Raw genomic sequence first — 16,784 nt, 5'->3', positions numbered from 1 at the left:
AAAGGCGGATGAGGTTGTCCAGGGAGATTATATATAGAGAAAAGCAGAGGACCAAGGACAGGTGCTTGAGAAATCATGAGACTTGGCAGGACTAGTTTTTTAAAAGTTCAGGAAGGCAGAGAAGAAGTGGCGTTTCTCTTTTTGGTGCATAAAACCCTATGAGAGAAGAAACCATCCTGTTCCCAATGCCAGGAAGTTCCCTGTGTGCCTTGAGAAGGTCTTCCAGGTTTCACAGGTGTGGAGGATATCAGTTCCTTGGATAAAGGCAGCAGCTACACACTCTCTGGCAGCAAAATGGCTGAAGAACTGAAGGGTTTAGGAGATGGCTACTGAAACTCCAGCCCATGAACATCCCAAAATGACAAGGACAGCTCTTGGTTAGTGTGTCTGTCTCTAAATTGTGCTGACTAATAAACAGCTGTGAGCTCTTTGATTCTCAGTCCATTCTGACTGGGTCACTGCGGGGAATCCTTTAAAACCAATGAGGGCATAAAGCTTGAGCTTTGCCTATCCCTGTTGTTGGAATATTTTGTCTCCAGTCTCCTAAAGATCAGTCTGGGAGACTGGAACGCACCTCACAATTTCTTCCTGCAATCTGAAGCTAAGCTTACCCGGGTCTACCATTCAGCCTGGTGATGGTTCCACTTCCTTATGCATCAAGATGTTATCATGCTAAACTAGCTAAAATCACTAAAAAAATATGGGATGAGCCAGTACCTTAGACCAGGTCCTTGAATAAAATAGACGGTCAAGGCTGAAGTGAATGAAATGGTGACATAAGCATCATGCAGCACATTTTGAGGCTTATGGCGACACATGCATATTAATGCAAATATGTGCATTGAGTTCTAAGTGCCAAGGACTGTGATAGCCAATGAGGATAAGTAAAATAATGGTCAAAAGCTCTAGGAAAAGAACTTACGTGAATTCCTTACTTGAATGCCATATCTTAAGAGACTTCAGGTGTGGAGTATTTATTTCATAAGCTGGAGAAATTTCATGCTTTGCTGGCAACGGCCTGGTAGTCCACAGGATATGCTAGATAGCTCCTTTGGTTGATTGAATTGGTCACATTTGGAAAGTGTGCAGCCTGTGTATTAGGAAGCATTGTGGCTGCCTTGCTCAGAAAGAGGCAGTGAGCAAGGCAGGCACTCAAGGAATCATGGCTGGCCATCTGCAGCCTCAAGAGGTGTGTGCCAGACCCAGGGAGTTGACTAATAAAGATACTGAGATAACTGAGAAAGGTCATAATAATATTATATAGTACTGATGCTCCTTGACTTATGAGGGAGATTACATCCTAATAAACCCATTGTAAATGGAAAGTGTTGTAAAATGCATTTAACACACCTAACCTACTGAACATGATGGCTTGGTTTAGCTTACCCTTAAAATGTGCTCAGAACACTTACATTAACCTGCAATTGGGCAAAACCATCTAAGACAAAGCCTATTTTATAATAAAGTGTTGAATATCTCATGTAATTTATTGAATCCTGCACTAAAAATGAAAGACAATGGTTGTATGAGTACTAGAAGTATGACTTCTTGTGAATATGCATTGCTTTCAAATCATCATATAGTTGAAAAACTGTAAATGAACCATCGTAATTCAAGGAACATCTGTATATATAATATATATAAAATATATTCTGTTATATATAAATATATGTATGTATATAACACATAATACAATAATTTATATTATATAAATATATGTATGTATATAACACATAATACAATAATTTATATTATATAAATATATTAAAATGTAAAATACATGTGAATATATATTCATATTGCATATATATTTACATTGCATATGAATATATAATATATAAGTATATAAATTGTAGGTATGATATAATAATAAAATGTAATGATAAAGAAACTTAGTTAACTAAGCAACATACAGTGAAGTTAAGTGTAACGTTAGAAAAAAACAGAAGGCCGGGCACGGTGGCTCATGCCTGTAATCCCAGCACTTCGGGAGGCCAAGATGGGCGTACCACGAGGTCAGGAGATCCAGACCATTCTGGCTAACACGGTGAAACCCCGTCTCTACTAACAATACAAAACTAAGCCGGGCATGGTGGTGGGTGCCTGTAGTCCCAGCTACTTGGGAGGCTGAGGCAGGAGAATGGCGTGAACCTGGGAGGCGGAGCTTGCAGTGAGCTGAGATCGCACCACCACCCTCCAGCCTGGGCAACAAAGCAAGACTCCATTTCAAAAACAAACAAAAAACCAGAAAAACACGTGTTCAACGTTTCATAGTTGTCTAATTTCTATTGAGACTGTGGCCAACACACTTTTTAATTCTTCCTCAGAGAAAACGTATTGTTTCTACATAGACTGTACTTATTGATAACAATCTTATTGGTGGCATCACTGGCCTATTTGTATTGTTTTCTTTTTCTTTTCTTTCTTTCTTTTTTTATATACAAAAATCTCCATTCTAAGAACTCAAGTTAGGAAATGCTATAGGATTGGTTATGACTACCAAGAGTAAAAATCCACTGAAATTTTTAAAAAATGAAAAATGTTAAACCTCACAAATAATGAGAAAATAATACAATAAACCCCCGTGTGTACACCCAGCATCAGCAACTGTCAATATTTTGACAGTCATTTTTTATCCCTTCCCCCATTTTGCTGCGATGTGAAAGTGAAATTCTCAGGTACAAAAATAACATAAATGGTTTAAAAGTCTAGCTATGTTTCTCTAGTGTACAAATTTTCTTTACATTACATTTTTCTTTCCATTCCCACGACCATTACCCAAATTCTACTGGTGGTCATTGAAATGCCTGTTATGATGGCCTCAACTAAAAAAAAATCTTTATTTTTCTACCTGCCTCCAAACAAGAAAGAAATTGGTAACTCATGTCACAGTTCACAAGTCTCTAGGGATTCTACACGTCTGCTTCAGCCAGTCAGTGAACTTTCAGAAAACATATGCAAATATTTTACATTTGTTGATTATATAAGGGGGTTCCAAAGCTTCTATCAACATTTTCATAGGGGCCTATTACCTACAAAAGGTTAAGAATCTCTGCCTCTATTATATCTTGAAAGCATATCAACTATACTTTCTCACTTCCAATCCCTAGTTAATTCTATTTATTTATTTATTTATTTTGAGACAGGGTCTCTGTCACCCAGGCTGGAATGCAGTGGTGCAATCACAGCTCACTGCAACTTCAAGATTCTGGGCTCAAGTGACCCTCCTGCCTCAGCCTCCTGAATGGCTGGGATCATAGGCATGCACCACCATGCCCAGTTAATGTTTTGCATTTCTTTCAGAAATGAGGTTTCACTACGTTGCCCAGGCTGGTCTCAAACTCCTGGCCTCAAGTGATCCTCCCACCTCAGCCTCCCAAAGTGCTGGAATAACAGGCATGAGCCACGTCACCTAGTCCTTAGCCAATTTTTTATATCTAAATCAGATACTGGACACCACTTCCAGGATGCCTTCCCTGACGATGTCACCTATAATTGATTTCCCTCATGTTTTCCTGCAAAAGTTAAGCTAGGTTACTTTCCTGTTTATCACAGTCTTTCAATCACTGGACAAGTATTTATCAGGTCCTACTATTTGCCAGGCATTATCCTATACTTTAGGTATGCTTTGTCTCCTAATGCACTGTTAGAAGAGGACAAGGAACATCATAGTATCCAATACGTCTTCTGTGTCCAAAGATATATTGTAGTTGTAGCTCCAGTGAATGGAAGCAAGGATGAGCAGCTGCATTTCTGTAGCTGGCATTCAGCTCAAGAAGACGTAAAACCAGACTCGTGTTCTTTTTTTTCTTTCTTTCTTTTTGAATGTGAGGCCTTTACAGAAAAGAAAATGTCAATCTGATTATCCAGGGCATGACGATAAAGAGAAGCCCAAACAAAGGTTTCCCCCACTCCACCCCACCCAATATAGTGTGGCACCAGAAAACCATTCCAGAATCAGAAACTATATGCTGATCTCCATCAGCCCTCTTACTAGCACCTGAAATACACCAGCGACTATGTGAGACCTGTAGTTGGGTCCTCACAAATAACCTGTTATAGACCAGCGTCTATGTGAGATCTGTAGTTGGGTCCCCATAAATAACCTGGACTGGAAAAAAACAGCTCGACCTGAACTCTGCCCCCTACGCAGGGGATCAGCAGCACGAACCTCTATACAAAGGGCGGCAGAGCGGTTACTAAATGTGCTCATTTTTCGTCACTGAGAACGTGCATTTTTAAAGTGCGTAGATCCCTGATGATAACGGAGTTGTTTAATAATAGGCGGTTGAAGATACTATTACGTTAGGGACCTGGAAGAAAGTAGTTAACGCTATTGTCACAGAAGCAATGGGGGGAGGAAAGGTTTGTGTCCAGTTTTGGGCAAAAACTTCTAAGTTCCACCCCGCCTTCTGATGGATGCTTTTTTGACGGGGCTTGTTTTGCAAAACTCAACAGATAAGGCATGCTGTATAGTGGAATGATTTGGAGCGTCTAAGCCGTGGCACCCTACTTAACCCCCCCCATCTCCAGTTATCCCAATGGACCGACCCCAAGGGGGCATTTCCGCTGAAGTCCGGGGCTGTAAAAATTATGTGAGAAGAGCCGCGCTAAAGCGAAGCGTCGTCGTCACCCCAGGTACTGCGCTGATGCGCTGCGGGCCGACCAGGTGCGCCCGCCGGGGCGTCTTCTCCTACGCAGGAAGGGCCACGCCGGGAGAGGCAGGCAAGAAGGGCAAGGCGGGAGGCCGGAAGGTCACCCCTGTCCCCGGCCGGGCGGGCGCGGCCCAGCCTCACTTCCCGGGAACGTTCGGGCGGGGCGATTGCAGGGAACGAGGCGGGGAGGCGACAGTCCCCGGCTCCGCCGCGCGCCAGCCCGCCTTCCCTGCCCGGAGGCGCCGCAGGCCTGGGTTCCCGGACAGCTGTGCCCGAGCGCCGCCTCCCGAAAGGTGAAGGCGGCCCGGGGAGGCGGGGACGGCGACGGGGGCGGGGGCCGCGGGCGGTCTCCCGACGGCTGTCGTGGGGCCAGCCCAAAGCCCCCGAACCCCGGGAGCTGCGCTTCCCGCGCGGGGCGCCGGAGTAGGGCGGGCCAAGCTGGCCTGCGGCCGCGGTGGGAGGAGGGGCTAGCGAAGCACCCCGGAGCCGGCCCAGGCGCCGGAGGCCGGGGGGCGCCTCGCTGCAACTTCTCTTTAGAAGCCCCGACACGAGCCCGGGCCCGCGCGCGCGCTCCCCCACGGCCACGCGCGCACCCTGCCGCCCGCACCCCCGCGCGCCCTCCGTCTATTTTTTTCCTCTTCCTTTCATCCTCACACTCTAAAATAGGTCAAGGGGTGGAAATTACACCTGGTGCAGCCCTCGGCTCTGATGCAAAAGCAGCTTTTGCCCCGGGCTGCGGGACAGCGCTGTGACTACTCGCATCGGGAGAGCTGCTGCCCGTCCCCACACCGTGCAGAAAGCGCCGGCGACCCGGGGGCTGACAATGGTCTGCATAGGCGAGCGGAGAGAAGCCTCTGTTCCGCCCTAGATCCGCTGCCTCGGCGCCCGCCCGCAGGGAGGAGGGGGCGCGACAGGTCGTCTAGCGCGTGCCCCGGAGCCCGCGCCCGGGTCTGGCCGCCTGGGTGAGTTCCTGCTCGTCCTTGCCTTTCCAGTAGCCCAGGGTGGCCTGTTTACCTTGCAAACTTAGATACGATCAAAACAGGCGAGACAGCCATGCAGTAAGGGATTGCGGGATGTGCTTTGGGTGTGAGATTGGATAAATCAGAATTCAGAGATAAAGGACATGTCTGGTGCCTTAAAGGTTAACATGGATTTGTATTTTTTTCATGGAGTGCACGTGTATCTTTCCCTGGGGAACTGATTTTTAATTAGTAAGAGGCAAAGAACTAAGATAACTTGAAGCCAGAAAGTTTTCAAAGCCCACAATGAAAATACAGTTTAAGAAGGAATGCCAAAATAGGAAGGTAAGGATTTGTATGATATTACTTGCTATGTTGTGGGGATTTTTGTTCTTGTTGTTTGACGGAGTCTCTCTCTGTCACCCAGGCTGGAGTGCAATGGCACGATCTCGGCTCACTGCAACCTCCGCCTCCCGGGTTCGAGCAATTCCCCTGCCTCAGCCTTCTGAGTAGCTGGGATTACAGGCAACCGCCACCATGCCTGGCTAATTTTTGTATTTTTAATAGAGACGGGGTTTCACCATGTTGGTCAGGCTGGTCTTGAACTCCTGACCTCGTGATCCGCCTGCCTGGGCCTCCCAAAGTGCTGGAATTACAGGCGTGGAGTAGGTGCTTTATAAACAGCAGTTGATGGATAAAGAATTATTGAGAATGAGCCACCGGGCCCGGCTGATTCTTTTTATAGTACGTGGGTTCTTTGTGATAAATGATGTGAGCCCACAATGCTCTATGTAGAAGAAGATAAGGCTGTAAACGTCTACTTGCACAGCTTTATGTTAGGTGGTGGGCATGAATTTAAATGTGCATTGAAAATTTAGTTTGTAGAAAGAGCTAAAATATATCTATATTGTTTTGAGGTTAAGATTATTGGTAATATTACAGCTAACCATTGGCATTTCACCCTGTTTCAGCAATTAAAAATGCTATTATTTGTGTGACATCAGCAAATGGAAGCCTTTATCTTTCTATTTTTTATTATTTACTTGTTTGTTTGTTTTTGTTTGAGACGGAGCCTCACTCTATCGCCTAGGCTGGGGTGCAGTGGTGCGATCTTGGCTCACTACAACCTGCGTCTCCCGAGTTCAACCGATTCTCCTGCCTCAGCCTCCCCAGTAGCTGGGATTACAGGTGCAAACCACCATGCCCAGCTAATTTTTTTGTATTTTTAGTAGAGACGGGGATTTCACCTTGTTGGCCAGGCTGGTCTTGAACTCCTGACCTCAAATGATCCACCCACCTTGGAAGCCTTTATGTTTTAGCTAATGAATGGTTAACTTGTTTGAAGTTTGGGGGAGAGTTGGAGCTTTCTCTGTCCTTGATGGCTGACTGAGAATACAGGGTAAAGAACTGTCCAGTATTGTGAGTGGTGCCTTAGAGTTGCTCACAGCAAGAAGATCACTTGGGAGAATGGAAGTGGCTCTCAGATGGTCATTGGTTACCTATAACTTATTTAAAGAAGATCTTTGAGAAGTTAGGACATATCTTGTCAGTGAGGAAATTGTGCCAAAGAACTACTGTTTTATTAATGCATTTGATCAGATTTGAAAAGGGAGCTCTGTATACCTTGTTTTTCTAACTCCAAAGAAATTTTATTTGTAGAAAGATTCAATTACCGTAATGATGTTCTTTGGAAATGTGCCTTTTTGCGTGTATATCTTAATATGGATAAAGTTCCAAGGTAGTTCAAAGGTTTTAATAAAATTTTACTTACCAGAGTGATGTGAAATTGGGAATACCCTGTTTGGATGGTTAACTCTGCCTTAAATTGGAAGGTCAATGGGAGTGGGGGTCTTCCCAGTAACTCTTAAATCTCTGTGTATCTTTGACAGCCAAATCTTACTGGAGATTGCAAGGGTTGTAAAGAAGAGACCAGACCTTATAGTATTTCTGATAGGGTGATATGAGGATGCTTAAATGCATTTCACTTGTAAAGAATTTACATGCTCCTTTAGAGAACTAGTTTCCAAAATTTGAAACACATTTATGAAGAAGGCTCTATCATTGCTTTGAAGAAGACACAAGCAAGACGTATTTGGCACTATACAGGCTCATAATATTGAGAGCAAAATGCAATTAAATGCCTGTGTTTACTACATGTCACTGTTCTCATTTGTATTTTTAAACAGGAATTGAGTGAAAGCTCTCATTGCAATTAAGCCCCTGGTGTAATGCATTATTGAAATTAGGCTGTCAGCACTTGTCTGTGCAATCTTATGTTTTTACTCATAGATAAATTAGGAATTCTTCTGAAAAGAATGGCATGAAAGCATTAAGATAACTGGGGAATTCATTTAAGGACAGACTGAAGAGTGATGCCAAATGGCCAGTTAAATGTCCTTCAGCTTTTGTGACTCACTTCTCTTGATGCCATAAAGAAAGTACATTGCATAGAACTCCTACCTGAGACATCTTCAAAAAGAGTTAACGTGATTCATTTTGGATACTCGCTTCTCATCCGGAGAAACTTCTAACCACTCAAAGAAGACATTTTAAGAGTTTGAACTAGATCACCCGGATTAAAAAGCCCAGCTCTGAGCCATTTCCTTGTCTGTAAAATGGACATAATGACACCTCCCCAGGTGGCTGTGGGGAGCAAATGAATAGGTGTAAAATGCTGAGTACACAGTTGGCACATTGTGAGCAGTCATAAAGAGGGATTTATAACAAGAAGTAGGAGTGTGTTGACCAAATATCATCTCCTGGAGGCTGCAGAGAGGTTGCTGCCTAATTGACTCTAGAACTGAATATTTGGTTCACTGGTTCAATCCCCCATCTGGGTATACTGAATATACTCCTAGTATACTCCTATAGCATAGAGTATAGAATATGCTGTACTCTTAGTAATCAGTGTCCTTTGGGAGCCAGAGGCTGTCACACTTGCATCTCCTCCACACTAGACAGGCCTTTGACTCAGCTAGGTTAAAGAAGTAAACTGTGGTTGTTTTTAGAGATGACGATGAGGTGGTAGGGGGAGGAGGGCACTTGAGGAGTTTGATGTATGATCCGCTTCACACATATGCGTGTTTTTATTCTCTTTGCTTTTCCCTGTTCCCTTCTGTCCTCCCTTCTTTTCTCTCGAGGGGTCCCGACGATTATTTCCCAGCCTTTGTTAATATGTCTCAGCATCAACCCTAGGCCCTAAAGGATTGTTAGTCCTGATTTGGGTAGTCCTGGAAGGTGCAGCCTATGAACTTCTTGTTCTTAAATGTGTCACTGCAAATGTCAAATAGGCACAACCTTTGCCACTTCCATGGTTCTTCTGGGGTGTTACGTCCCATCTTGCTGTATTGAATGTGCTCATTTCTACCTTCTCGTTCTTCTCTGTTAGGTTGCAGATAATGGAAACTATCCTAACTATTTTGAGCAGGAAGAGGTTGAATATGAGAATTAGGTGCTCACAAGAAGGTTGGAATGAAGGTTGCAACTGAAAGTAGAGGAGGAGCTCTGGCCTGAGCCTCATGCGTTGGCTCCCAGGCAGCAAGCTTGATTGGCCCCCAGGGTTGCTGCTGTCATTGCCACAGCCTGGGGGCTGGGAATAAGAACCACCACTAGAACTGCTAACATCAAGGGTGCACCTTTTGGGCTGTGTTCCATTGATCAGAGAGGCTGCTGCAAAATGCCTCTCCACCCTAGGAAGCTAGTGACTGAACATTGCTACCAACAACAAAAACAAGGAAGCAAATGTTTTCCTTAGATGCTCTCCACTTTCCTACTTTCCTTCTTACCCTGCTCATCTCTCTGGAAGAACACTGTGCCCAGAACCCTAGCTGCAAGGGACTCTGGGAAATGCAGCTTATAGTTTTCTAGCCTCAAAGGTAGAGGGATGCACACTTGAAGGACATAGGAGTGAATGTTGTGTGACAATCCATCATGACTAACACATATCTAAAACATATTTCATCTGAGATTTGGCTAGAATATTTATTTTCAAAGCTGGTGCAGATTGACTTTGGAAAGGTAAGAGGATATGTTGTAAAAAATTTTTAAAGGAGCTAGTTGCTAACCAGTTACCTTTTCAAACAGATGGATGTTATCGTTTTGCAGCTGAAATTGCTGGAAAAAGCATCAAGCAAATGAATAACTAAAAATTACCAAGCGCCTGCCTCTGCATGTGGTACTAATTGAATGGAAATAATGTTCCTTAGGTTTGGTTTCATAATCAAGGTAAAATATTAGGAAAATGATTTTTTAAAAATTATTTTTCCTTCTCAAAGCCACAGATAGTCTACCCATTTAATGAACCACAATACAAAGGAAGAAACTAATGTCCTAAGAGAGAAATAATAGCAACGGCTTGCTAGTTCTTTCGTTAGATGAATTATCTGTGTTTTTCCCGGATCTTTCTCTCCCCTGTAACTTTCAGCATGCTCATTTTAAGGATTACAGAAATAGACATGACTTGTTTATTGGAGAATAACATAAGAGTATGCTTGAATTCACTTTAATTACTTATTTCATATCCTGGTGCTTGTCAGATTCCTTTTTTTCCAAACTACTGAAGTAGATATGATTGGATCTCTTCTATTTTTAAGCAATAAATTACCAGTTTATTTGCACTCACAAATTACATTAGCACATCAAGGGATGGTCTTGGTTATTGAACAAAATTGTGTTATATTTACCTCTGATATTTGGAGTTGGAAAATGAGAGAAGATATTCGTCCAGGGGGTGGATAACAATAAGGTTATGATAGTATGGTACTTTTATTATAAGTGCAGAACAGTAGCTTACTCGAAGAGAAAGTGGTGTATTCTCTCATAGTGAGGTGGAAGATGGAAATAATTGAAACATGAACATATTTCTGACTTCAAAGAATATTTGTTGATATTTTTAACAACAACAAAAAGGTAGCCAAGAGAAGCAAGAAGTAGCAACTATCTGGGACCATGTCCTGGTCTTTTCTGTTCCTTTTAACACGGAGCTAGTGAAGTAGGTGAGCTTGACAAATGTTAGAGGGTTTTAGTGTTTAGAGAAATAATGTGTTTGTAAGAAATAAGGACTGCTTTTGGTGCTCTAGTGTTCAGAAAGTAATCAGAAGCCTTTAAAATTTTATCAGCCTATAACATTCCATGGGACATCAAATTTATGATTAATTAAAAAAATACAGGTACAGTCTCAATGTTAAGACATTTGCATACAAAGATGGCAATTCAGTGACTTACACAATTATGAAATAGATCTAGGGTGATCAGATGACTTATTGTTCAAGCCAGGACACTGTTGAGAGTGAAGAGGGAATGATTAGTGATTGCCCTGAATACAGAAGCATAAATGGAGACTGCCTCAGCAAACCTAGGGGTGACCAAGACTTAACGGTCACTCAAGATTAAGGTGATAGTATTATAGCTTGATAGCATTAACTGCAACATTGATTTTAAAAAATTGTAATAAAGTATACATAGAATGAAATATACTATTTTAACTGTTTTTTGAGTGTACAGTTCAATGACATTTATTTTCACATTGTTGTGCAACCATCGCTGCCATCCATCTCCAGAATGTTTTTATCTTCTCAAAGTGAAACTCCATACGCGTTAAACCATAACTCCCCATCCCTCCTCCTCACAGTACCTGGCAATCACCCTGCCTGTGTAAGTTTGATTATTCTAGGAACCTATATGACATGGTTTGGCTTGGTACCCACCGAAATTGTTGCTCCCACAATTCTCAACCAATCGTGGGAGGGTCCCAGTAGGAGGTAACTGAATCATGGGGGCGGGTGTTTTCCCTGCTGTTGTGATAGTAAATAAGTCTCACAAAATCTGACGGTTTTATAAGGGGGAGTTTCCCTGCCCCAGCTTCTCTCTTGCCTGCCGCCCCTGTAAGACATGACTTTTACTTTCCGCCATGATTGTGAGGCCTCCCCAGCCACGTGGAACTGTGAGTCCATTAAACCTCATTTTATGTCTTTATCAGCAGGGTGAAAACCGACTAATATACTATATAAGTGGAATCCCTATATAGTATTTGTCCTTTTGTGATTAATTTATTCCACGTAGTATAATATTTTCAAGGTTCATCCATGTTACAGTGTATATCAGAATCTCCTTTCTTTTTAAGGCTGAATAATACCCCATTGTCTGTTTATGCCACATTATGCTTATCCATTCAGCTGCAGTTCGGATACATGGCTTGCTTCCACCTTTTGCCTATTGTGCATAATGCTGCCGTGAACATGAGTGTACAGATATCTCTTAGAGTCCCTGCTTTCAGTTCTTTTAGGTATATACCCAAGTATTGGTTTTTAAATGAAGAAATTAAAAATGGAAGGAAAAGAAAAGCATTCTTTTCTTCTGTAAGATATTTCCGATCCTGTTTCTCCAGCATAGTACTGCAACAGATTGGTGCCCAGCTATGCCTTTGTAGGATTCATCAGAAGAAGCAGGTAATTCAAACAAACTCCCTGCTGAAAAAAGCACCCGAGATCTTAAATTTCATCTCCATACAAGAAAGGAAGCTAGTTTCTCTGTCACAACTACCATGATGCATTTACCACAAATGTATGTCTCTAAATGAACAAGGCTAGCATCTAGAATGTCAGAATCTGAACAAAATGATGGCCTTCAGTAGCACAAAGAACCAGCATGTGATTGAACAAAAGAATTCTCCATGTGACCTATATGCCATGGAATACTATGCAGCCATAAAAAAGGATGAGTTCTTACCCTTTGTGGGGACATGGATGAAGCTGGAAACCATCATTCTCAGCAAACTTTCACAAGGACAGAAAGCCAAACACCACTTGTTCTGATTCATAGGTGGGAATTGAACAATGAGAACACTTGGACACAGGGCGGGGAACATCACACACTGGGGCTTGTCAGGGGTCACGGGCTGGGGGAGGGATAGCATTAGGAGAAATATCAAATGTAAATGACAAGTTGATGGGTACAGCAAACCACCATGGCACATGCATACCTAGGTAACAAACCTGCGTGTTCTGCACATGTACCCTGGAACTTAAAGTATAATAATAATAATAAAAAGAGTTCTCCATGTGACCAAGAACATCTTTGTAACACAGGGGACCATGAACTTCCTGAGTGGAAGGGAACAGGTCTAACAACTACAGGTTGAGCATCCCTAACCTGAAAATCCAAAATCTGAAATGCTCCAATATCCAAAAATTTTTGAGCACTAATATGATATGCCACAAGTGGAAAAATCCCACACCTGACTTCACTTGACAGATTGCGGTCAAAACGCAGTCCAAACTTTGTTTCATGCATACAATTATTTTAAAAGATTGTATAAAATTACCTTCAGCTGTCTGTATATAAATCATAAATGAATATTGTGTTTATGTCTATGCAAATATGCCAGAATTGGAAACACTTCTGGTCCCAAGCATTTTGTATTTTCCTCTCCTCTCCTCTCCTCTCCTTTCCTTTTTCCTTCATTTTTTTTTTTTTTGACAGAGTCTTGCTCTGTTGCCCAGGCTGGAGTGCAGTGGCATCATCATGGCTCATTGGAACCTCAACCTCCTGGGCTCAAATGATCCTCCTGCCTCAGCCTCCCAAGTAGCCGGGACCACAGGTTCATGCCACTACCCCTAGCTAATTTTGTTTATTTTTTGTATATACTAGGTCTCACAAAAAGCCTACTTTGCCCAGGCTGGTCTTGAACTCCTAGGCTCAAGCAATCCTCCCACCTCAGCTTCCCCAAGTGCTGGGATTACAAACGTGAGCCACCACGCCTGGCCTGGTCGCAAAGATTTCAGAAAAGGGATACTTAATCTGTATCTGTTGATTTGGAAGCTGAGATGAAAGGAGACAGGCTACAGCAGAACAGAAAGCTTCCAGGTACTGGTATTCTTCCTTTGGCTGTGGAAGTAGATATCTGAATGCCAGTGTTAAGAGCATACGTGCAGCTGATCTCAATTTAGACAATCCGTTTATGGAAGTGGAGACATCAAAATGCAACTCTTCATTGGAAGTTTTAAGTAATACAATTTCCACTGGAGCTTTACAGTCCTGGAAAGTAATGTCCATGCGTCTGGGACAAATAAGGAGTTGCTGCATTTACTATATGGGAATTGCTCCCCCTGTTTAATTATCTGAGCCAGTTTTGGCACCTAAGGAGTCAACAGAGGAAATCTGCTCATTTTTAGTGGCAGCCTTGAGGGAAATATATACATTTCAGTCATTAGTAGTAACCAAGCTTAAGAAAATACATCTGCAGAAGTTACCTGACAATCAGAAATGGTAGCTGAGAGCCAAACAGGTATTAAGGAGCTTTCAGAAACATGGAGCCCACAGGGTATCTTATGGCAGCCCAGAATGGACAGTGTTCCCAGGCCTGCTCTCCTTGGACTGTACCTGTATCGGTGAAGACTGAAAAATGAACAGGCAGCCCCACACAGAAACCTGCACACAAATGTCTGTAACCACTTTGTTCCTAATTGCCAAAAACTAGAAGCAACCAAGATGTCCTTCAATAGGTGAATGGATAAACAAATTGTGGTATATCCTTACAATGGAATATTATTTAGTGATTAAAATGAAATGATTTTTCAAGTCACAAAAAGACACAGTGGAACCCTTAATGCATATTAGTAAGTAAAAGAAGCCAGTCAGAAAAAGGCTAAATGCTGTGTGATTCCAGCTAATTGACATATGGAAAGGCAAAACTCTAGAGACTGTAAAAATATCAGTGGTTGCCATTGGTCAAGTGTAGGGGGAAGAGAAGAATAGGTTAAACACCAGGGATTTGTAGGGCAATAAAACTAGGCCGGGTGCAGTGGCTCATGCCTGTAATCTCAGCACTTTGGGAGGCCAAGGCGGGCAGATCAAGAGGTCAAGAGATAGATACCATCCTGGCCAATGTAGTGAAACCTTGTCTCTACTAAAAATACAAAAATTAGCTGGGCGTGGTGGTGCACGCCTGTAGTCCCAGCTACTCAGGAGGCTGAGGCAGGAGAACAGCTTGAACCTGGGAAGCAGAGGTTGCAGTGAGCCGAGAGTGCGCCACTGCACTCCAGCCTGGTGACAGAGTGAGATTCCATCTCAAAACAAACAAAAAACTGTTCTGTGTGATATGGTAATGGTGGATATGTGACATTATGCATTGGCAAAACACAAAGAACTGTCTAATACAAACAGTGAATCCTAATATAGCCTATGAATGTTATTTAATAATAAATATCAATAGTGGTTCATCAGCTGTAACCCAAGTACCACACCAATGCAATATTTTAATTTAAAAAAATTCATATTTTTTTTAAAGTTAACAAATACCTTACTTGATGCTAGCATAGGAGTTGTAGAAAACGTTACCTTCAGGGCTCCAAGTGACGGCAGGTCAAATGGTGGGCTACATAGCTCCAAGTCAAGGGAATTAACAAAACAGAACAGCTCTGTTGCCTTAATCCCAGAGGAAACATCTAATCAGCTATACTGCACCTTCAGTGCAGACATTTCACCCAAGCTTTTAGCAGGCGAGGAGAATATATTCAATCAGACTTTTCAGCAGACCACCTTCTTGCCATCCAGTTTCATATTGGTTAAAGACTTGGGTCAGAGACCACAGAATCCATTAACAGACACACCTGAAACCAGAGAGAATGCCAGCCCTGAAGCTGCAATGCCAACCATCCACAAGTTTCTCCAGCCTTCTACCATTAATGTTTTGTCCTACAGACATGGACTGGATTCTCCATGCTAGATTTCCTCTGCAGGAAGCTCTTGGGGCTATGCATTGAGTTGGCAGACATGCAGACCTTGATATTCTTGCTTTGCTAGCACACCATCATAACTATGGAAAAATGGGCTTCATCATATGCCATTCCCTTCAAAAAGCTATGTAGACACACCCATACATGTACATTATGTGTAGAAACCTACATGCAGAATGTTGAGTTAGATAATTTTAACAATTTTTTTCAGCCAATATAATTTATGATCTCTTGTCTGATAGTTTGTCTATTCTACTTGTTAAAATGTGGGCCTTTTAAAATGTGTTGGCAGTATGTGCATACAGAAGATTTTTGTTCTCCTTAAGAAGACGTGTTCTGGCATAAAATTGGTTCTGTTTGTTTTTTTTTTTTTTTTGATAGGGTCCCCTCTATCACCCAGGCTGGAGTCCAGTGGTGTGATCTTGGTTCACTGCAACCTCTGCCTCCTGGGTTCAAGCGATCCTCCTACCTCAGCCCCCCAAGTAGCTGGGACCACAGGTGTGTGCCACTACACCCAGCTAATTTTTATATTTTTTGTAGAGACGGGGTCTCGCTATGTTGTCCAGGCTGGTCCGGAACTCCTGAGCTCAAGTGATCTGCCAACCTCAGCCTCCCAAAGTACTGGGATTATAGGCATGAGCCACTGCGCCTGGCCAGATTGATGGTTTTATGTGTAGCATACCACTTTAGAATGAGAGTGAATCTTTGAAAGGCAGAACCTACTAGAAATCCTACCACTGCTGCAGCTAACAGCTGACTGACTTCACGCTGTGGCTGTGTGTTTGTGCTGTAGATGAGGTGGGGCTTGTCAACTCAGTTGTCAAGTTAAAAACTTGTAGCCACATGATTTGGGGGTTTGAATTCTTCCCAGTCCGCTGAGTATTATGATTTATCCATTAAAGCAGGAAATTCAAGAATAATTGAATAACTAAAAAATGGAGGAAAAATTATGTTATATTTTTACATGGAGCTTTTTATTACGGGTAAATAGTAATCACTAAACCATGTATACTAGAGGCCGGGTGTTGTGGCTCACTCCAGTAATCCCAGCACTTTGGGAGGCCAAGGTGGGCGGATCATGAGGTCAGGAGTTTGAGAACAGCCAGCCAATATAGTGAAACACCATCTCTACTTTAAAAATTCAAAAATTAGCCTGGTGTGGTGGCATGAATCTGTAGTCCCAGCTACTCGGGAGGCTGAGGCAGGAGAATCGCTTGAACCTGGGAGGTGGAGGTTGCCAGTGAGCCAAGATTGCACCACTGCACTCCAGCCTGGGAGACAGAGTGAGACTTCGTCACAAAAACAAAACAAAACAAAACAAGACAAAAAAACACACGTATACTGACAGGACACAGTGGCTCATGCCCGTAATCCTAGCGTTTTGGGAGGCAGAGCCAGGCAGATCGCTTGAGCCCAGGAATTCAAGACCGCTTGGG

The 16,784-nt window shown here is 42.8% G+C and overlaps 1 protein-coding gene across 5 annotated transcripts in view; it reads left to right on the top strand.

The window, feature by feature from the left end:
* The first annotated feature begins 4,578 nt into the window (after nucleotides 1-4,578).
* TRMT9B (tRNA methyltransferase 9B (putative)) overlaps nucleotides 4,579-16,784 on the top strand; it is a 77,851-nt gene continuing 65,645 nt past the window's right edge. The window contains exon 1 of one of the 5 annotated variants that reach the window (XM_030812356.1): nucleotides 4,579-4,638. Coding sequence is in view for 2 of the 5 variants with exons in the window: in XM_030812353.1 (XP_030668213.1) it covers nucleotides 5,364-5,617 (254 nt within the window). In the remaining 3 variants the exon portion in view is untranslated. Of the gene's footprint in view, nucleotides 4,639-4,795; nucleotides 5,960-16,784 lie in introns of those variants that run through there. The other 4 variants (XM_030812353.1, XM_030812355.1, XM_030812358.1 and 1 more) reach the window with 4 other exon arrangements.

This window comes from Nomascus leucogenys, chromosome 4 (genome assembly GCF_006542625.1).
Source record: "Nomascus leucogenys isolate Asia chromosome 4, Asia_NLE_v1, whole genome shotgun sequence".
Taxonomy (NCBI): Eukaryota; Metazoa; Chordata; class Mammalia; order Primates; family Hylobatidae; genus Nomascus; species Nomascus leucogenys.
The sequence above is the reverse complement of the archived record's forward strand: the minus strand, read 5'-3'. Positions and strand labels throughout refer to the sequence as shown.